Raw genomic sequence first — 23105 nt, 5'->3', positions numbered from 1 at the left:
TGGGCTAAAATTTGTTTTTATGTTTGCCAGCCTAGGACATTTTAACAGGGTGGTTGTTAGACAGTGTATATATATATGTGTATTATAAATGAACCAAAGTACTATTATCACTAGGTCAGTAAAATGTTTTAAAGCTATCTCATACACCAAAAGGGTCTCTCAATTCTCAGAGACGGGAATGTCTACACTTCACACCTGAATCCAAGGCCATTAACCCTTTGAAGCTAGAATCTTCCGGCGACCAGTTTGGTCACTCTTGGTCACTGACTTAAACACTGAGTAAACTATTCACAGTTAAACTTAAAGAATGCCTTTCAACAATCTCAGTATAGAATAGACGCTATAACTATTAATAGTGAGTGCAATTTGTACTGATTGAAAATGTACTATGAGACTATAAGATTATAACTTCCTCTGCTGGGTTAAACTGTTTTAATTCACTTCTTAAAGTAGAATGGTCAGTTCTATTTTTAGTTCCGTTAAACATTGCTTAAATATAAGTCTGTTTCCGTTTCATATACTTTTAGTTATGATTATGTTTTAACTACATTTGTCATTATATCTTTAAGTAATCATTGTGGCTTAGGCACTGTTAAAATGCAGCCGAGCTAAGACCTCCTTGTCCTGAGGGCCCGCCCCTCTTCACCGGAGAAGAGGGTAGGGACTCAGAGAGTATATAATCTAAGGAGCAGGGTTGCTCAGGGTTGCTCACTGGATCCGGTTGCACTGCTTTTTGACTACCCAAGTGCCACTCGCGTGTTATTATCCGGGAGTTTCCAGGGTCCGCTTTGTGATCCCTTTGTTCCTGTATTTGCCTCGACTGTGGACTGCCTTTTTCTGCAAATAAAAGACGTCTTCTTCAAACTCATTTCATGTGGACCTGCCTCAGTGTTTTTCCTGTATTGCCGCACGCTGTAATTGTTCTTCAGACGGGAAAATGCACCGCAACAGTTACAACAACTTGGGATGCCCAAAAAGGAGGAAAAAAGTCTTGAAAAGTATTGTGCCGTCGCTGCTATAATTGGCCATCATACGGTATATGGCGAAGACGCTGTTACTTATAGGCACAGAGTGCTGAGTGGTATGCGGAATTGTTAAAATATTTGCATCTCACCCATATTCCAGGAGCCAATGAAGACAGAGATCATGTCAGGTTCATCCTGGTTGGAATGTTTGTTCTTCATGAGCTGCAGCAACTGACAGAATGCCTCCCGCTTCTACACACACGCACGCACACACACACACACACACACACACACACACACACACACACGCGCACACACACACAAACACACTAAACACGGATATTCGCTTGTGTGCTCTAAAATGCCCTAACGACCAGTCCCTTGTGAATTAATTACTGTGTTCTATCTACTGTACAATTGAGAGGTTGGTCACTTCGTGCGCGTGCGTGCGTACACGTACGTACCTTGGCGCTGGCAAAGATGAAGTCTTTCCTCTGACTCTTGTCTTTCTCCTTCTCAAACACGATGCCCAGTTTATTCTGCACCCGCTGAGACTTGATCAACTGACGAACTGATGGATAGAGAGAGATAGAGAGACAGTGAGGGATGAACAGAGGAGGAGAGAGGCAGATTGGGGGAGGGAGAGAGAAACACAGAGAGAGACAGAGAAAGCGGGGGTGGGGGGGTGTTTTTATTTTATATGGTTTATATTAATGATGAAAGTGCTTCATCAATCAAATGATAAGACATTGTGTAAGAGTATACTAGATGGTTTTGACATGAAACTCCTTGCTTCATTGATGGACTCCAGTGTTTAAGTCTAGCGTGATTGAAACTATTAAGACCAATAATAATCTTGACTCAATGCAATATGAAATGGTACTAGAAAGATGTATTACAGTGCTGTACCATTCACACATCAGACATGTTCTTCATCAGTTTCCATGCATAGTTTAATATATCTGGAATACTGTGTGGATTGTGTGCGTGCGTACTACAGTATGTGTGTCAGGTTAGATCGGTCCTTTGCGGTTTTGGCCCTTTCCTTCTGGACATACGAGCCAGATGTCTATCTCTCTCCCTCTCTTGTCACACATCACACGTGTAGGACGTTAATTGACGTAAATTAAGTTCATTTGCATACGTTGCCTATATTCTGTATATTTAGGGCTTGTTTGGACTCGAGCACTGAGACACATGATGTTCCGAGTGTGTGGGAGTGGGATATCAGAAGCAACTGAAAAATATTTGTGCCCTTGATAATGTATTTTATAAATGTGGACTGAAATAAAGAAATTGAAATGTATGTGTGCGTGTGCGTGTGTGTGTGTGTGTGTGTGTGTGTCCTCACTCTTGTCGTGTGTGTAGGTGGTCCAGTCCTCCTGGCTGTCCTTCATCTTCTTCATCACCACTAGTCTTCCTCCCTCCACATCCACAGACAGCGTGTGTTTCTGACTCTTACCGATCTTCGTCAACTCTGCCAAGTAGACGTCTAACTTCACCTGCGTGGTGGAGAGAGAGATACAGAGGACATGAGTTACACAGACTTCTGGTGCGCGTGTGTATGCGTGCATGTGTGTGTGTGTGTGTGCGTGCGTGCGTGTGTGTCCGCGTTGGAGCCAGACTTGGGTTTGGCTGATATATCGGCCGGTATTTAACCTTTTTTATGACATCGGTATCTGCTATTATGCAGCTGGTGTGTCCTGATTTCTAATCACTTTCAGAAGTTTGCAAACGTAAAAAGAAAAAAAAAGCATATAACATACATTTATTTAGACAAATCAACGAGTCCCAAATCAGTTTAGACTAGAGTCTAGATGTAGAGTTGAATAGTACCAAGTCAAGTCACATATCATGTCAAGTCTCAAGTTTAAATGTTGAAAGTATATAGCAAATCAGTCAACACCAGTACCAATTCACACACGCACACGCACACGCACACACACACACACACACACACACACACACACACACGACTAGCAAACTGATTAGAACAAATTTTGCACTTCTTGACAAATTATTGGTCAAAACAATGGGTAATCGGTAGTCTAGAACAGACTAGAAAATAAAATACATAAAATCTGGTATATAGAAGTGAAGCAACTTTACAGTTCAATGCAGGTCAGGCCATAGCATCACCTCACCACCAGGTGTCTCCGTTTTACAGGTAGTGAATTTCAATTAGGCATTTCTTTGCTCTCACAGTGTACATTCATCTGCATTGGAACAGAATACGGTTTTCAATAATTGTTAAAAAAAACTGTCAGGAATGGCAAAAGAGACTGTGTTAGGGTGCTAATTTCCTGAAACGAACACTCGACAGGACGTGACTGACAGGCAATTTGTCGGAGCCGGATAAAATCAGCAGAGATTTCCGCTCTGCGGCTCGTTATCAGGCCTTGTGGCGAGCAGTCGTTAGTGGATTAATCTGTTTTCATAATCTCACATCTCTCCGCTCTTCACAGCAACATTCCGTTTCCTCTACAAGCAGGAAGTAACTGAAAGGCAGCCGCCACCACGCTATCAGCATACACTGCCACGTCTTACACGTAATGACCCCCTCGTTCCCCAACTGTATTACACTTTCTCTCCTCCTCTCTCCACCAGGGTTCCTACCTCTGTCTCTCTCTCTCTAGCTTCGCTCATTCATCTTTGTTATCTTTCCCTCGTTTATATTAACGACAGTAACCCTCGCTCAATCAAAATCAAAAAATACTTTTTGGAATTCTTCAAAAAGCATTAAGCATCTGTGTCATTTTAACACTTTAACCATTATTTTATACTCAATATATACATCTTTAAAGCGACTTTCTTCTGGATCGGCAGCCAAATACATATAATGTTTGGGGTCCTTGACAAGACAAAGTATGAGCACTACTGATATACCGTAGTAAAATATGTTTTTTCAGAAAACTGATTTATGTTAGGGCCTCAGGGCCTAATGGGTTAAGCAGTTAACCTAACCCGCCCAGATCGCGCGCACACACACACACACACACACACACACACAGGAGATAGCTCCTGACCTGTGGGCCACACGGCTTGAGAAACGTTGAGTTCCCAAGGCTTCTCTCAGCTGTGTGTCAATGGCTCATCTGTCACTACAGTGCAAAAAGGAACTAGTCACTGATTTGCTTATGAGTCAACTGTCTGAGGGGGAGGGGGGTATGGGGGTTGTGTCAGAGGTCACGAGTCATCGGGTTAGAATCCCTGAGGGTCTGTAGCGCTGTGAATTCATTGCCTCATTCTTTTCTTTTCTCAGAACTTCAACTGACGCACGATTGTCTGCAGCAGTCACTCGCGTATGGGGAAGGGGGGTAACCAATCACATGTGTGTGTGCCTGTGGCAATATGGTATCATGCACCCATATTTGTGCCCCATTCTCGGCAACCACCGATATGCCTCCAAAAAACACTGCTTGCAGCCCAAAAAACGACAACAACAAAAAAACAACAGCAAAACAAAAAAGTCCAAAAACAGCCGGGTCATTGGAGGTTGATTCTAATGTTCCATAGGATATACATTGCAAACATTCCTCTCTGGGCCCCGCCCCCTCCACCCCGCGTCGACTGTGATGAAAGACTTCCTGGAAAGAAATAAGTGACGGATGACATCATCACATCCTTACAATAGCAATCACGTTCTGTCCAGAATGTGTGAAATATTGCATACTGAACGGTAGTGCTACAGCACTGGTTCCAAAAGGTAGGGCCGTGACCCAGTTTAGGAACCTTCTGGTTGTATAGACGGCCACACAAGCCAGTGCTGTATGCAGGCTTTCTGATATCGTCACTGTCGATTAATCCTTAATCTCAGGAAATGTACAAAAAAGAAAAAGCTGAATGAATCCAATGTAGATATTGTTTTTTATTTTAATTTTTGAGTGGTGCAACCACTCCTACAATCAGCAATGTCCATGTACCTACCTGTGTGTGTACCTGTGCACATGAGCCTGATTATGTTACTGATTTATACCAGTAGGGGGCGGCAGAAACAGAGGGAGGGGTAGTGCTGTGTAATGAGAGAGAGAGAGAGAGAGAGAGAGAGAGGGGGGGGGGGGGGGGGGAGAGAGAGGGGGGGGGGGGAATTGCACCACTCAGTTCACACGTGTGTGATTTTTTTATTGAGCTTAAGCAGATACAGGCTTTGAGAAAAATACATTCAAAGAGCCTATCAATGACCTGCGGCTATTCAGTCAGGCGTACAGTATGTGTAAACTGAATGTTGGATGAATGACAGTCCTTGAGCTTTGAGGGATTACAGTCACATACTGAGGCGCTGTTTGTTCAGCCTCTTCTTGAAGGCGTGAACACTGATAGATGTAATGTCTCCAACAACCACAGGGGGAAGGCTGTTCCATGTCCTTATAGCAGAGTGGAGAAAGCTCCTATCAAGACATTCGTCGTTTGACTTGGGGGTTTCCAGGGCGTGGCTTGGTAGTACTCTCCGGGTGATTCGACCTGAGGTGTGGGCTTGAGGTAGTAGTGCTTTGAGGTCCACTGGACAGTTGGGAGTGTGCATCTTGTAGAGAACAGTTGTTGCTGCAACTGTTCGGCGATAACTCAGCTTGCTGATGGCGTACTGCTGTAGGGCAAGGTCCTCATCTACCCCAATGATTTTGAAGGCCTTCTTTTGGATGAGGTCTAACTGCCTGGGAGTAGTCAGAGATGCATTAATCCAGGCTAGGCAGGAGTACTCCATGATGCTCCTGACCTGGGTTTTGTAGATGTTGGTCCTGCCTTTGGCATCAAGCTTTTTGGCCAGCTTGCGCAGTGCTCCAAGACGTTGTCCAGCACGTCTGCAGATGTTGGACAGATGGCTGGTCCACGTAAGTTTGCTGTCTAGGCAAAGACAATCATTTTCATTCATGTTTATAAAAGCCACAGACAGTTCTACTTTCACTAAAAATAGCAAAAATAGTTATTCTACAAGCCCACAGCGAGTCACATTGTGACGCGTTGTAGGGCATGCATTGACAAAATGCATGCCCCCCCCCCCTTCCCTGGGACAGAGGGATCCATTTCTCTGTCACTGGTTCAACAAAACCCGCCACATCACAGGCTCTAGTCTCTTCATCAAGAGTCCACAACGGAGCCCAGCTCACTTGCGGTGTCCCTCAAGGATCCATACTTGGTCCCCTACTATTTTCATGCTCCCCCTTGGTCATGTTATTCGCAAACACAACATACAGTTTCACTGCTATGCTTTTGATACCCAGCTCTATCTTCCACTCAAAGCGTCTGACTCCAGTTGCCTATCCTCCCTCAAAGCATGCCTGGTGGATATTCACTCATGGATGTCTCAAAACATTTTACAACTAAATTCTGATAAATCTGAGATTATTCTGTTTGGTCCCCTCAGTTCACAATCCACAATTCTAGACAGTCTTGGCCCGCTGACAACAAACGTGTCTCCCGTTGCAAGAAATATGGGTGTCCAATTTGACTCAGAATGCCGCTTCTGGTCAAAATGTGCGTGCTTTATTGTACTTCTATAAATGTAGAATAACCAGTCATGTCCATGTCAACTGCACTGGCTTCATGTCAAGTTCAGCATCAATTATAAACTCCCCCTTCTCACCTACAAAGGTCAAAACGCCCTGGCTCCACATTACCTCTCAGGCCTTTTCCATAAACCTCCTGTGACACGGAACCTGCGGTCAACAAACTTGGACCCCCTTCCTGTCACCAAGGCAGTCAAGCAAACCTTGGGGGACAGAGCGTTCAGTGTGGCAGCCCCGCCCCCACCCTGTGGAACTCTCTCCCAATAGAGATTCACTGGACTCTTTAAAGGCTGCCTTGAAAAAACACTTATCCCATTCTGACCTGAGATCAGATTCTAAAAATGTCTTCTACATCCTGACAGTTTTCATTCTGACCTGAGATCAGATTCTAAAAATGTCTTCTATGTCAGTCGCTCTTCGATTTTTCAAAAATAGCAGACCTACAAGCTCGTAGCGCGCCACTCGGTGGCTCGCTACGAGCTTGTAGGTCTGCTAATTTTGCGATCGGCTGGGTATGTATGTCGGTGTTGTCCACCGGCCAATAAGGGACCACCATTATTGATGACGTAACCAAGGTACGTTTGGTGATGTATGTATGTCGGGGTAAGAATGGTGGACCCTTATTGGCTGTTGATGACGTAACTGTGGTACGTTTAAAGGTTGGCATAAGGTCAATAACGGGCCAAAAGTTGTAATAGACATTACTAGTAGCAGTTAGTGGCACCTCAACAGAGTGCATTTCTAGTTTGTGTCCTTGGGTTCATGAAAGGCGCTATATAAATTCAAGCTATTATTATTATTATTATTATGTCAATTTAGTCACGTCGACATGTCAAGTCTCAAGTTTAAATGTCAGCCAAGACCAATACCAATTTAGCATTAAAAAGAATAATAAATTAAATAACCATTTTTCCCTTGGAGCCCCCCTTCTTACATCTGACAAAAGCTGAGATTCCCCCACACGTACGAATACACACACATGGATTGATCTGCAATCTCAACATCTTTTTTACATTTGAATGTAAATGTAAGTGAATTCAAGGTTCAAGGTGTACTGTTACATTGTTTTATAGAATCAGACACCAAGTCACAGGACCTGAGTCCACACCTCTGACCTCAGTAACTAGGGCTGTGTGGTATGTGTATGCGTGTGTGCATGTGTGCGTGCGTGTACCTCAAATGCCTGTACAGGGATGGCTTTGCTGTGACGTGTGGAGAGAGGAGCCGGAGAACTTGGAGAGGACAAACTCATGTCCTGGACAGCTTTCAGAGCCTAGAGAGAGAGAGAGAGAGAGAGAGAGAGAGAGAGAGAGAGAGAGAAAAAGAGATGGAGAGAGACAGAGAGAGAGAGAGAGAGAGAGACAGAGAGAGAGAGAGAGAGAGAGAGAGAGAGGAAGACAGGCAGAGAGAGACAGAGAGTCGTTAGCAGCAAGGAAACCATTTATGTTTCCTCCTTTTGATTAAGGAGTAGAAAAATAAGGAGGAGTAAATTACATTGTGCGGTGGTACACAAACAACCTAGCCCCCAGGAGGGACAGGGTCAAATCATATTAACTACTGGAGCGAGTAGCCCCCTGCCTGATGCCCCTGGAGCGAGTAGCCCCCTGCCTGATGCCCCAGGAGCGAGTAGGCCCCTGCCTGATGCCCCAGGAGCGAGTAGCCCCCCTGCCTGATGCCCCTGGAGCGAGTAGCCCCCTGCCTGATGCCCCAGGAGCGAGTAGCCCCCCTGCCTGATGCCCCTGGAGCGAGTAGCCCCCTGCCTGATGCCCAAGTACAATATATCCCTTGAACAGAGGGGATTCCCCTTAGTGTGACTTGGTTTCCCAATGCAGGAGACCCGGGTTCAAAGTCTACCGGTACTTAAAACCCAGGTGGTTACATAGACATATATAAAGGCTAGATGGCGCAAGGCGGAGTCTCCGGCGTCATTCACCAGCAGCCATCTTGCTACAGTGAACCTTTCTGGTACGTTCTATGGTAGCAGGTGATCTGCTCAAAGAAAAATACTCTTAACTTGCTGAAATCTTGACGGATTTACAAACGTTTCGGTTTATTACAAACGTTATCTACGTGGCTATGATATATTAATATCAGCTAAATGTAATTTTATATGAAAGTCCATAACTATGCTGACGTTTGACATTTATAACAAACCGTTTGAAAATCGGTTGAAAATGGAGCAAGGTTATATAAAAAGTGCATACCCCATAGACACAATGTTATGAATGGCCTGTGGCAAGTTGTGGCGACGTCGCTCTCCATTGGCCAGTAGCGTGGGTGAGCCATCTAGCCTTTCTTATAGCGGTATATCTTTGGTTGCATTGCTGCCGTGAATAGGGTGGGGGTGTCAAGAGTAGCCCTGTCCAGAGCCCAGAAGCCAGATATACCCCTTGATAATTATCATTTCAAAAAACATTCACCAAAACACTTTTTTTCCCCAACTAAAATAAAAAATGTTTAAGACGTTTGGGAACCACTGCATTATATTAGGGGATACGTGACTTATGGGACATTTTGACACATAGATGGACGAGCCCAGGGTTGAACTGGTGACCTTCTGATCACCAGACGACCTCTCTGCCCACTCAGCTATGGCTGCCCCAGGAGTTGCAGCGAAAACCATTCATCAAATGGGTGAAACTGTCGCAGTATGTGGCTGTATTACAGATAGATACAAGATGTGTTGTTATTGTTATAGCCTCCATGTTGTATTATGGCCTCTATGTTCAACCTGAAAAGGTGGCTAAAAACAATTGAAATCTTTAATCATGAGTAACTATCAGCACTATTTAGTATTTATCACCGGTGTCATTTTTCACTTTTTCGCAGTTGTTCTGTCCCACTAGTGTGACGGGTCAAACTACTATCGTCACATGCTACTTAAAGCATAATGAAATTAAAGCATAATGAAATTTTGAAAATGTTGCCTTATAGTGTCGCAGTCCTGCACCCTTTCATGACGACACCTGGCCCAGGAAATGAATCCCAATGCATTTTCCCATAGACATTTCAAAAAGTATTTATTTAAAGACCTTTTAAGCTTCGTACGAAGCCAACTCGAGTCGTGACAAATCATGACAACACACACAATATTTTGGACAAAACAAATAATTACATAGAAGAAAAACAACAAAAAAAGTGTTGTAACCTGCCGTTTTTTCTACTTTCTAATTCTTTGTTTGGCCCGATAAATTGTGTTTGTTGTCATGATTTGTCACGAGAAGAGATGGCTTTGTCCGCAGCGTAAACTTCTTTAGATAAATACTTTCTGAAATGTCTATGATGAAAATGAACAGAGAATCATTTCCTGGGCCATGGTAGGGGGCGGGACAGCGACGCTCTATATTGGATGTTAAGTGGTTAAAATCTCACCTGGCTGCATTTCCAAGCAGTACCGCCCTCCCAAACATTCTATACAAAGACCCAAGGGCCTGTTTCTACATGGAACCTAACATAGAGGCCATAATACAACATGGAGGCTATAACAATAACAACACATCTTGTATCTAGGGGGGTTTCATGATTCTGAATCCATTGAAAGCATTATTTTTGCACAAAAATCACTCCTTGGGCTACATTTGGACATAGCCACTGACCTCATCATATTTGTGATGACGGCTATGGCCGTTTTGAGCTGAATCAGTGTTTTTCGTGCAAAACTAATGCTTGCAATGGATTCATAATCATGAAAAAACCCTAGTTTGACCCATCCCATGCTACTTAAAGCATAATAACATTTTGAAAATGTTGCATTATATTGGATGTTAATGGTACCCCAGCTTAATATGTTAATTATGACAATTGCCCAACATAATGCAAGATAGCATCCTGCAGTTTCTAAATGCTGGGGACCCATACTCAACATTTCTAACATAAAACTTTAAGGTACTCAAAATGTCCGGGTCCACAATGGGGCTCTATGGGCTGGCAAGCGGACTAATAGCCAATCTACAAGCAAAGAAAGTGTGTCACAATGTGACGTCCTCTCTCCGCCATGTCTTGTGTTGACCCCTGGGCCCCAGACAGAGGCGGAGTCCCAGCCTGGGGCGCTCATATCATGCTAGGCTTGTAAGGCTACAGATGCAGCCAGCGGGAGTTCTGGATAGATGATCCATCATAAGGTTATCTAAACACTAACCAACAGCGCTGTGTGTAAGAGAGAGAGAGAGAGAGAGAGAGAGAGAGAAATGGGACCTTGCGCATGGAGCCATTTATACGCTCTCAGTTTTGCACTCCAGATTTTACTGTGTTAAATATGCACTGTCTGTACCTTCTTTTCTATGGAGGACAGAAGATCTTTGAGAATGGCCAGCTTGGTCACCAGGTTCTCCAGCTCCTGGTCTCCGCCCTGATTCACAGACTGAGGGAAAAGCACAAAAAACACACCCATGTGAGCGTGCGCACACACACACACACACACACACACACACACATTGCCGTACGATGGTATGATGCGGCAATAATTGCCGATCTACAATCTCACAACGCGACATATCATGACACATTGTGAGGTTGTAGCATGGCTAGCTTTCTTTTGTCATTTGAAAGAGTATAGATTAGGCATCATGCAGCTGTCATGTCATCATCGTGTCGCAAGCAGGGCCATCATCAGGAAGACATAAAAACTAACAAAAGACGGAAGTAGAAGAGGGGGGGGGGGGGGGGGGACTGACAGCTCCAAACGAAATCAGTTGCAGACAAAGGTTGCGACTCGCGAGTCTGATTCAAGGACACTTGTACAAAGCGGGATCCTGAGAGCAATGGAAGTGAAAATCAGTGAAGATGGAGGTTTTCTGCCCGACAGCAATATTTTTTTGGTCATTGTCATTGAAATAACAACAACAAATAGCTCTTTTGACGAAAAGAACAAAGTTAACCGTACCGTGCCATGAAAGGCATTTCACGTGTCCTAATTTGGGCCATGTTCGGGAGGTAGTGCTGGAGCCCGAGTTCCGGGAACCCAAATGTCAGAACTTATGTTTGTGTTTATAATGGAAACGTTAACAGAAAGCCATCACACTACTTCTGAAAGCTTTCAGGTCATGGAAGTTTCTGGGTTACCGCCCCAAAGACTCAAAAGCTCTGGTTTTGGTATTTGGCCTCTATTGCTGTATACATTTGAATCACGTTGGTTTTCAATATTTTCATGGTGTTACAGTGGTTGTCAATGTAGGGCCTGGTGACCCCCAGGGGACATTCAAGGGCTTCCAGCTGGGCCCCAGCTAAATGGCTGATCCAAAATCCAAATGGACCCTTATGGGTGTGTAACTGAGAGTGTACAAATGAAACCAAATGGACCATTAGTAATCCAATTGATGCTATTTATACACTCTCAGAGTTAAATTAACACTGAGGATTTTACATATTGAGAGTAGAAAGATGACACGGAGTGACCGGTCCCGGATCAGATTCAAACATCCGGAGTTACGCGCCCGTCAGCGCGCCAAGCGGGTCAAACCGCCAGGGATGCACGAACGAAGGTCAACTCTTCTCAACACCTGATATTGTTGACATCATTTGCAGACATCCCTCTATTTATACGAGCGAATGGTTGGAAACATTGACAGAGCGCGGCCGTTGTTTCTTACAAGCCCCGTGTGTACAACAGAAACAGGAAGGGAAGACATTAAGACAATGGCACGTCATGTGACTGTTTACAGATGCAACAGAGAGCAACGCCAGTCAGTCAGCGTCGCAAACACGACTAAAAGGAAGAAATACACCGATGGACACGCAAGAAATCTGACCGAAACCCATACATGTGGGTCAGTGAACACACAAGTACTGTAGTGTACACAGACACGCAGACATACACCATTTGCAGCTCAAGGATAATTCTAGAACAGGATATAGTGTGTGTGTGTGTGTGTGTGTGTGTGTGTGTGTGTGTGTGTGTGTGTGTGTGTGTCCAGGAACTGTTATTCTCTCCTGGAGACAAAGAGCTCTTTCCTCATGACCCCCCAATGCACTCAGGAGCACCATTTGCTGTGCGTGCATGCGTGCGTGCGTGCGTGCGTGCGTGCATATTAGCATGTTGATGTGTGTGTAGCTGTCTGCCCAATGCCCATACGGTCTGCGGGGAAGATTCACAAAATAACTGTGTGGCTCTTGCCCCCGATGAACCCTCGCAAATAACATGAGGACAAACCTTTTTGATCTAAAAGGGAATCTCTATATCTTTATCTCAAAATGTGTCAGATGTGCACAGACTACAGTACAGGAGCTTTCAGCCTGCAGAGTGGAGCGTGTTCTGTGGCTATATAAGGTTAGGGATGGAGAGTTTTGTCCTGGTCAAACTCCAAATATGTATCCACCGTTGAAACTCAGGGAACAGTTTAGTCCAAATTAAATCTATAATCTTACGGGATTTCACCTCGATCAAGGTGATCACGGTGTAGCCTTGGGAAAACACAGCGGCTGACATGTGTAGTCAGTGTCATTCATGAATAGTCCAGTTTCCAGCTTAACTGAAAGTAAAAATTTAGTTTGTTGAGGAGCCGCTCTCAACTGGCATTGTCCATTTCAGGCTTTTGCTATACAACGCTCCACAAATTCCCCAGTGACAGTCAAAGATGCATCAGCACAACATTTAGGCTATACTTTGCTACATGGATAATTGCAATCAATACACAAAACGAGGGCAAACTGCACTCCGCGTGTTTGTATTGGCAAAGCATTGGCGCAACACCTTTTGTGAATCGGACATTAAGAAAACAAGCGCAATTGAAGCGCAACTAATTGTGCCATCAGCGGACACAATGACTCATGCATTCTGAATGTGAATTTTCCCCTGTATATCCAGAGCACCTCATCTCACCATTCTTCTTACCAAGGATGTGTAAGACATCAGCACCCACCCATACACACCAACACCCACAGCCACACGCACCCAACCACCCATACACACCAACACCCACAGCAACATACCTGTTGGATCATCTTGGAGACCATGAAGGCACTCTGCTGATCAAATACTTTAGACAGAATCTCCAGGCCAGACAGAACCTTATCCACCTCTCTGTAGGAGGTGGAGGGATAGCGAGAAACAGACAGAGAGAGAGAGAGGATAGAAGTATGTAAAAAACATGTGCAAGTCCGTTTTTGTATGTAGTACTGTACATGCATTTGTAAAAGATTGTATGCCATTATATTCTTCATGTGTGAATATAGTACTGTGTGTGTGTGTGTGTGTGTGTGTGTGTGTGTGTGTGTGTGTGTGTGTGTGTGTGTGTGTGTGTGTGTGTGTGTGTGTGTGTGTGTGTGCGCGTGAGTGCATGTCTGACCCGTTGAGTCGTTTACAGGAGGCCACCAGGGTCTTGTTGAGGTGGGGCAGGGCGCACGCTCCCTGTTTGACAGCTTCCAGGTCCAGAGCGTAGCTGCCCTTCAGGTACTCATGGGAGATGGTGCTGAGACCGTTAGCCGCCGGAGAGCTGGTGGGGGGCGGAGTCATCGACATGTTGTGAGCTTAAAGAACTATTTTTTAAATGTTTTAAAATAGTAAAAAAACGTAAAAAGTCCAAGCATCTCTGAAACGGTCTGCGAGTGTGTCGACCAGGATATAAACATAGTATATATACATTTATGTGCAGTCAGGAATTCCACATTCACCTACTTCCTCAAACCAGAAAAGCTGACTCACTGTCTACCCCAGCACACACATGTGCACACACACACACACACACACACACACACAGCTTCCCTACTAGAAACGAACATATGCGTTTTGTATCCAGCAACAGAGGCCGTTGGCGTTGAGAATCCATCCCGCTGTTAACTGGTAAGCAATATAATATATTTTTGTCATATCTGTATGTGTGGGTGTGCGGCCATATAATTAACTGTTTATCATCACACTCAACCCATTACAAACAAGTCACAATCGCGCATTTAGGCTACTGTCCGCAACAAGTCAGCGGTGTGTATATAAAAAACACGACACTGACTGTATGGTTACTTTTTTTAAACACAACATTCACAGACGTCACGAATAATTTGTTCCTTCCTAAATATGAACATTGAGAAGCAATGAGAAAGATAGCAGCTAAAAATCCAGCCGGAGATGCTCCGCCCCTCTATGCCCAGAAAAGCACAGGTCTCTTTCATGCTTTAGGACCTTTAAATGGAAGCTATAAAATGTAATTTTGCTTTACCAGCAGAAATAGTCTTACTTTTTCAAAAAGGCACAGCACCCTGTCTGTTGTAATGTCTGACACACACACACACACACACACACACACACACACACACACACACACACACACACACACACACACACACACACACACACACACACACACACACACACACACACACACACACACACACACACACACACACACACACACACACACACACACACACACACACACACACACACACACACACACACACACACACACACACACACACACACACACACACACACACACACACACACACACACACACACACACACACACACACACACACACACACACACACACACTCTTCCCTACTAGAAGTCTTCCATCCTGTGTGAGCAGTGTGGTTTTCAACAGGATGTGGTTTTCCTTTCTAGAGGGAGAGAGGGTCCCTCTGGGGCAACCAAGGATGTGTGTGTGTGTGTGTGTGTGTGTGTGTGTGTGTGTGTGTGTGTGTGTGTGCATGAGTGTGTGCATGAGTGGTGTAAGTGTTTACCAAATTGTTTTTTGTTACTGCACATGGTTATCTGTGTTGTCTTGTTCTTTTTCTTTTTTTGTTATAATTCCTATCCCAGGATTTTGTTTTTTTCACCCAGTGTCAATTATCTTATGTAATCCTGGGCGCTACACTTCCTCTGCCAACCTGGGGGGGGGGGGCAGCGGACTGACCTCATGCCTCCTTCTATGCATGAGGAGTCCAAGCTACTTCTTTTCACCTGACAGGGGGAATTTCCCTGGCCGGACGTAGCGCGTGGAAGCAACACGTTATTTCAACAAGTTCCTTTCCCCTCCATCAGGCGCCTTGTTCTTGTGTGGGTGGGTGCACTTGTGTAGCAGTAACTTTGTGTGTGTTGCATAGATTCAATGCATTTTTTTCACTTAACCCCAATGACAAAATAAGAGTGTGTATAAGACAGGTACCTCTCTGCGGGGGGTCTCTAGAGTGTGTATAAGACAGGTACCTCTCTGTGGGGGGTCTGTAGAGTGTGTATAAGACAGGTACCTCTCCGGAGGAGGTCTGTAGAGTGTGTATAAGACAGGTACCTCTCTGTGGGGGGTCTCTAGAGTGAGTATAAGACAGGTACCTCTCTGCGGGGGGTCTGTAGAGTGTGTATAAGACAGGTACCTCTCTGCGGGAGGTCTGTAGAGTGTGTATAAGACAGGTACCTCTCTGTGGGGGGTCTCTAGAGTGAGTATAAGACAGGTACCTCTCTGCGGGGGGTCTGTAGAGTGTGTATAAGACAGGTACCTCTCTGCGGGGGGTCTCTAGAGTGTGTATAAGACAGGTACCTCTCTGCGGGGGGTCTCTAGAGTGTGTATAAGACAGGTACCTCTCTGCGGGGGGTCTCTAGAGTGTGTATAAGACAGGTACCTCTCTGCGGGGGGTCTCTAGAGTGTGTATAAGACAGGTACCTCTCTGTGGGAGGTCTGTAGAGTGTGTATAAGACAGGTACCTCTCTGCGGGGGGTCTGTAGAGTGTGTATAAGACAGGTACCTCTCTGTGGGGGGTCTGTAGAGTGTGTATAAGACAGGTACCTCTCTGCGGGGGGTCTGTAGAGTGTGTATAAGACAGGTACCTCTCTGTGGGGGGTCTCTAGAGTGTGTATAAGACAGGTACCTCTCTGCGGGGGGTCTGTAGAGTGAGTATAAGACAGGTACCTCTCTGTGGGGGGTCTGTAGAGTGTGTATAAGACAGGTACCTCTCTGCGGGGGGTCTGTAGAGTGTGTATAAGACAGGTACCTCTCTGCGGGGGGTGTCTCTGGTCCTGGGGGGGTAGAGGTGGAGGCAGAGCGCGGTGGGAGGGGCGGCTTCTCATCCTCGCCATCTACCAATCAGAGGAAAGGAAATGTAACACCTTGGAATCAATCACAAGAGAGGAATCGAATGTATTCTTATACACCTTATATCACCTTAAAGGCCTAGTAAGTAACTATGTAACAATGTGTTCTGCATAACAAAAGCAAGCATAACAAAAGCAAGTACATTTACATATACATTTATCACACGGCTTGGTTGAATGATTGATTCTGATTGGTCAATCGCTGAATTCAGCGGTGTGATATGTCTTAATAATGACCACTCCACTCTATAACAGACCGTTGCCTAATCAAAGCCTCAGATCACCTGCTGCTTGGATTTTATGCTGTATCCAACATCACAGCCATGTAAACACACACAATGTCATTTGCAGATAGACATTTTTTAATAAATGTCCGGGCGGAAACGAGCGATCTAAACACAAAGGTTCCGCCTTAGAAAACTTTGGTTCCTACCTAAATAAAACAACAGAAAAAATACTGCGCTGACTGACACAGAGGCAGTTGAAAAGACTTGAAGTGAGAGTAACCGAAAATGTATTTTCTTTGATCAAAATCATAAAATGTTGAAACATGGAGATATATTTCCATATATTCAAACGTATGTTTTGTTGTAAATGAAGGTGGCCCCACATCATCATACAAGAGTGTTGATCCAAAGTGGTGAAAATGGAAGATCTACAAGCTCACATGCTTGCCGATCGGCTATATTCAGTGTCTCTGAAAAACGTTGACGTTGAATTTCCTGAAAAGCCAGTGTTCTTTTGGGACATATGAAGAGACAGACCTGAGTAGTCCCTGTCGTCGGTGAGCGGGGTCTCCTCTCTGTCCACTGGGTAGAGCAGTGTGGTCACCAGACCCTGACTGGGCTGCAGGTACAACAGCACCAGCTCCGCTAACATCTTGAAGCGCTTCGGCTGAACCCCCTGAGAGGTCTGTGAGAGAGAGAGAGAGAGAGAGAGAGAGAGAGAGAGAGAGAGGGGGGGAGGGGGGGTGGTAGAGGAGGAGTAGAGAGGGAGAGAGAAAGGGGTGGAGATAGAGGGTGGAGACAGAGAGAGAGGTAGGGAGAGAGAAAGAGAGAGAGGCGGGAGGAGAGGTGGGGAGAGCCAGAGAGAGAGGTAGAGAGAGAGAGAGAGAGAGAGAGAGAGAGAGAGACACAGAGAGACAGAGAGACACAGAGAGACAGAGAGAGAGGCAGAGAGAGACAGAGACACAGAGAGAGACAGAGACACAGAGGGAGACAGAGAGAGAGATGAGGGAGTTGTGGAAAGACAAAGAGAAATTCAAGGACCAACATTTTTTCTCTCATCCTAATTTATACTACAGTAACGGTATATAAATTCACACTGGAATATATTCCAGGCGTGACGACACAGACCAAACACAGCATGTCAGTGAAACTCCCAGTGGCCCCGCCCAATACATCACACCACTTGTGTTTAACCCCTTAATCCCCTCCAGTCTGAGAGAACCGGACTTGAACTCTACCCAGATCGCCTGGCCCCCGCTGCCTCCTCCTCACAAATAAAAACAAATAGCAGATCTACAAGTGTTTTGAGCTAGTAGATCTGCTATTGTTGGCTAATGGCTGGTGTTGAAGTGGTTAAGAAGTAGCAGACAACCCCAACAGCTCTTTATGGACGTTAAGGGTCTGGGTGAAAACCCCAACATTATCATAAGGAGCATGACAGACACATGCCTCTGATGTGGCAGGCTGGAGGTGTGTGTGTGTGTGTGTGTGTGTGTGTGTGTGTGTGTGTGTGTGTGTGTGTGTGTGTGTGTTGGCGGGCAAGGGGGTTTGTGGGGGGGGAATCACAGCTGTTGGGCAGGGAGCACAAAGACTGCTGTGTGTGTGTGTGTGTGTGTGTGTGTGTGTGTGTGTGTGTGTGTGCGTGTGTGTGTGCGCGTGCGTGCGTGCATGCGTGCGTGCGTGCGGCAGAGTGTGACTGAGCGAGAGCAAGAGAGCACTGCTTTCCAGCTGCTAGTGGAGCAAATTCAGTTTTCACTGACACTCGTGGTGTGTGCACGTGTGTGCGTGTGCGTGTGTGTGTGTGTGTGTGTGTGTGTGTGTGTGTGTGTGTGTGTACCTGCACAGCCAGAAATCCTTCTTCATCTGGAAGGATTCTGTATGTGTGGACATGCTTCTGAAACCTAGAGAGAGAGAGAGAGAGAGACATTTATGTTTTATTATATTGTAGATTGTTTTTCATCCGCACTTGCTTTGACAATGTAAACGTATGTTTGCCCTGCCGCCAATGAAGACCTTTAGAATGAATTGAGAGAGTGAGCGAGAGAGACAGAGAGCGAGAAAGAGAAACAGAGAGAGAGAGAGACCTAGACAGAGAGAGAGAGAGAGATCTAGAGACCTAGAGGGAGAGAGAGAGAGAGAGAGAGAGAGAGAGAGAGAGAGAGAGAGAGAGCAAAGAGTGGCGAATTCTTCGTCCAAACTGACACATTCCATGAGAAACAAACCAATTCAGTAGTGAAGCAGGTTCAACCTGTCGCTGTCCATCATCAGTATCTGGTTGCTGTCAGGCAAATTTAACTTTTTGTGGGGAAAAGAACCCTCTTATCTGCATATGGATTCTAACTTTTTGTGTTTTTTCATAAATTAACATCCTACTTGATGATACTACAACGTCACACAAATGCATCACAAGTAGCAGATCCAAAAGCTTGAAATTTGTACAACAGTTTAAATCTGTACACACACACACACACACACACACACACACACACACACACACACACACACACACACACACACACACACACACACACACACACACACACACACACACACACACACACACACACACACACACACACACACACACACACACACACACACACACACACACACACACACACGCACACACACACACACACACACACACACACACACACACACACACAATGTAAAATGATTATGTTTTGGTAGCCACACAGCCAACCAGTGAAGAAATTGCAGGTTGAGGCTTTAACCTTCTGCTTCTATGAAATGTCCGAGATCATTAGGGTTCTCTGGAAGATTGAACAAGTATTCTATTACTATTTTGACCAATTCAAATACTCTTTAATCTTAGGATATCTAATAACTCAAAATAGGATACAAGCTTACAACGCGTCGCAGATTTCGGTGCGTGCCACGCTTCCATAGAAGACATGCTGACTTGACTTCTATGGAATCCAAATGACCGGGGCCAAGGCCAGAACTGACCGGGGTCAAGGCCAGAACTTACGTGTACAATGATGAGCACTAGTCCATCCATAACCAGCCTTCACATACAGTAGGCAATGTCGAGATGCATCATTTATATTCAAAGATTGGTCCAGAATGACCATAGACCATCAATGACGGATTACAACTGGGGTAACGATTAGAAAAAAGCTAATCTGGGAAAGAAAAGCAGCACTACTAATCCTGCTCAATTTAAATGTTTTGAATAAGAAATGAATGATCAGGTGGGTGGGTGGGGAGGACTGGGAAAGGAGTTGTGGGAGAAAATGTAAAAAAAACGAAAAGTCGTATTCTCTGTCTGTGAAAATTGACTCTTTGAATAAAATTTACTTAAAAAAAAAAAGAATGATCAGTTCTCAAAGAATAATTTGTTTGCCACTTTGCTTATCTTTCCCTTGGACAATCTGGAATGATGTTATCATCAGACCATACAACAAAATGTATAGAAAATGTGTATATAACGTCACATATCACATTATGGTCTCTGCCGGGTGAAAACCTCATATGTCCAAATGCATTGTTTTTCAGGATCCAAATTCAAAAATAGCAAAAGCAGCAGATCTACAAACTCAAAACGCGGCACGGACCTTGTATATCTATCTGCTACCTTTGATGATTTTGTGTGACGTTGTAGTATGATCAAGTAGGGCGTTACGCAAAAAAAAAAAAAAAAATGTATATGGAGATATGGCAAAGATATAAATGGACAGGCATGGATTGAGATGCAGAGAGTCAGCAGCACCAAAACATGTTTTTTGTTGGCGATAGGGCCTTTCTGTGTGGAGTTTGCATGTTCTCCCCGTGTCCCCTAGGGTAGATACCCTCACAAAAACATGCAGTAATCCTGGTCTCTAAACTGCCTCCCCCTGGCCAGCCGGGGCGCCTGATGGAGGGGAAAGGAACTGGTTGGAATAACGTGTTCCTTCCACGCGCTACGTCCAACCAGGGAAACTCCCCCCTGTTAGGTGTAAAGGAGCAACTTGGACACTCAAGCATGAAGGAAGCATGAGTTAAGTCCGTTGCTCTCCCCAGGTTGGTGGAGGGTGTGTAGAGCCCAGGATCACATTAGATGATTGACACAGGGGTGAAAAATGGGATACAAAATCGTGGGATAAAAAATATATTAAAAAAAACAAAAAAACATGTGTTTTTGATTCTTTAAACAAACAATGTTCCCTAACTACAATTGCAAATGTCTATCGTTTGCATTAAAGTTTATACTAAGTGAATAAGTAAATTGTATTTAAGCACATGTAAAACAACAGACGAACATAGTGCTGCAGAAGAATATACAAATTGACATATGGATAAAAGCATAGAACTCTCCTTATGTGTCAATCGGACGGCAGACTCTCACAGCGTCTTTACATCACAATGAAAGCAGTACGTGGATCTTTCCAACTTTGTATAATGACAACAATCTGCTTGTTTCAAACGCAATTATGAGACATTGTGTTGACATCTACAGTGCAGTTTTTGCTGATTTAGATTATTTTTACAAACCATAAATGTACCACTTAAGCCCTGTTTTTGTCTATTTGAAAATGGCAGACGTACAAGCTCTCACAACTGCTAATTATTTTTTGTTTAACACAAAAAGACATCCGAGTGCTTTTACTTTGGCACTGCAAGGGTGTTTTGATGCTAATACTTTTACTCAAGTAAAATTTGAATATGGGATTTTTACACTGTGGTAAAAAAAAATCATCACTATGCTTGCCATGATCGTCTCAATATTCACTGTACATGTCATGACTGTGTGCCTGTGTGTGTGTGCCTGTGTGTGTGTGCGGCTGCCTGTGTGTGCCTGTGTGTGTGTGTGTGTGTGTGTGTGTGTGTGTGTGTGTGTGTGTGTGTGTGTGTGTGTGTGTGTGTGTGTGTGTGTGTGTGTGTGTGTGCGCGTGCGCGTGCCGTGCATATGTGTGCATGCATGAGGATGCAGATACAGAGTCAGAGTGAGGGTGACTTGACAGATCCAACTCTACTTCTACAGCAGGTAATATCCGTTGCTGTCGGGCAAAAAGGTTACTTTTCAGGAAATGGAAAAAAAGAACCTGCGTTCCAAATGTATCCAATGTCGTTATGGTTGTTGTCGGGCAGAAACCTCTCATCTCCATATTCTAACTGCATCACACAAAAGCATCAAAAGTAGCAGATCCACAAGCTCAGGCTTGTAGATCTGATACTTTTGGTATTTGAATCCTAAAGGTAACAGTTTTGGACTTCCAAAGAAACCAGGTTTCCACCTGACAGAGACGAGATGTTAAAAAACAATAGCCAATATACAAGCTCCCAATACGAAGAATTGATTAAATCAATAAATTACCAGCTGCATTATTATTATCTGGTTCCGATATAACCGCCTCTGTGTCAGTTTCAGCGCAGTAGTATAGCTAGGAACCAAACTTCTCCAACTGCGGAACTATTGTGTTCTGAGTCGTTCGTTTCCGCCTGGACATATTTGCGGCACGCACATAAGTCAGCCAATGAGGAAACCAGCTGGACTAGCTTGCACATCGATTATAGACTCAGCTTGCTATTGCATAGCAGCTGGTAAAAACATAAAACGTTGAAATGGATATATGGATACGAGATTTCTGCACGACAGCTACTACATTGGACCTGAGCAACCATTGCACATTCTGACTGAAATCCTCAATAATTTATTTTTTCTTTTTAATAATATGTATCATTCTATTCTGTCTCACAGCTGCATGTGGCTCTGAGGAAACAGGCGACTGAATTCAAACTGCGCTGGACCAGCCCACCAAAAAAAGGAGGCTAAGAAAGGAAAAGTGAATCCATAGATGAGCTCTGATGCAGCGTGACGGCAATAGACCTTTGCTGCGCATCTCTTCCCAACTATTTCCTGTCAATATGCTGTACTATCGAGACATAGGAAATGGAATACAATAAATAAATATCTTTAAAAAAATTAATTATCAATTATCTACATTGGCCAATTTGGCCATCATCTTCAGTTTAAAAGTGCTTTATTTATAAAACACATAAAACATGTGTTTCATACACATCCAACCAAATGTAGTCTATTTATTAGTTACAGCTTGAACAAAAATCAGATGTAGGCCTGATGTAGAGCATCAACTGCATACAGACACACACTCACACACCTGCCCTCTGAGTCTGGAGGCATTTCTCTCCAAAAGCCCTCAAATATGATGTAATAGGATTAAACGTTATTGTGAATATTGTAAGCTCACATGCTCAATTTTCCATATCTCTGATTTGTGGAACGCGGGACAGTCCCGTGAGATGTGGGACGGGTGGTCAGCCCAACAATTTGCCAAAATCAGTTGAAAACCCCTGATATTGAAGGAAAGAGGTGGATTTATAGGTAGTCCAGGGATGGAACTATTAACTGTTTTTCAAAGCAATT

At 44.4% G+C, this 23105-nt stretch overlaps 2 protein-coding genes across 2 annotated transcripts in view; both read right to left on the bottom strand.

Moving 5' to 3' along the window:
• Positions 1-23105, bottom strand: part of LOC308321523 (myelin-associated neurite-outgrowth inhibitor-like) — a 395831-nt gene that overhangs the window by 246201 nt on the left and 126525 nt on the right. The gene's annotated exons all lie outside the window — the stretch shown is intronic.
• The window catches only part of inppl1a (inositol polyphosphate phosphatase-like 1a), a 43489-nt gene that overhangs the window by 10702 nt on the left and 9682 nt on the right, over positions 1-23105 (bottom strand). The window contains exons 2-11 of the mRNA XM_080772341.1: positions 18555-18618; positions 17255-17402; positions 16391-16475; positions 13753-13899; positions 13397-13487; positions 10740-10829; positions 7644-7742; positions 2317-2467; positions 1430-1536; positions 1115-1217 (exon numbers count right to left, since the gene is read on the bottom strand). Of these exons, the coding sequence (XP_080628467.1) occupies positions 1115-1217; positions 1430-1536; positions 2317-2467; positions 7644-7742; positions 10740-10829; positions 13397-13487; positions 13753-13899; positions 16391-16475; positions 17255-17402; positions 18555-18618 (1085 nt within the window). The remainder of the gene's footprint in view (positions 1-1114; positions 1218-1429; positions 1537-2316; positions 2468-7643; positions 7743-10739; positions 10830-13396; positions 13488-13752; positions 13900-16390; positions 16476-17254; positions 17403-18554; positions 18619-23105) is intronic.

This window comes from Protomyctophum bolini, assembly GCF_963924005.1.
Source record: "Protomyctophum bolini genome assembly, chromosome: 9".
Lineage (NCBI taxonomy): Eukaryota > Metazoa > Chordata > Actinopteri > Myctophiformes > Myctophidae > Protomyctophum > Protomyctophum bolini.
Note: the sequence above shows the minus strand (reverse complement) of the source record. Positions and strands in the feature narration are given on the sequence as shown.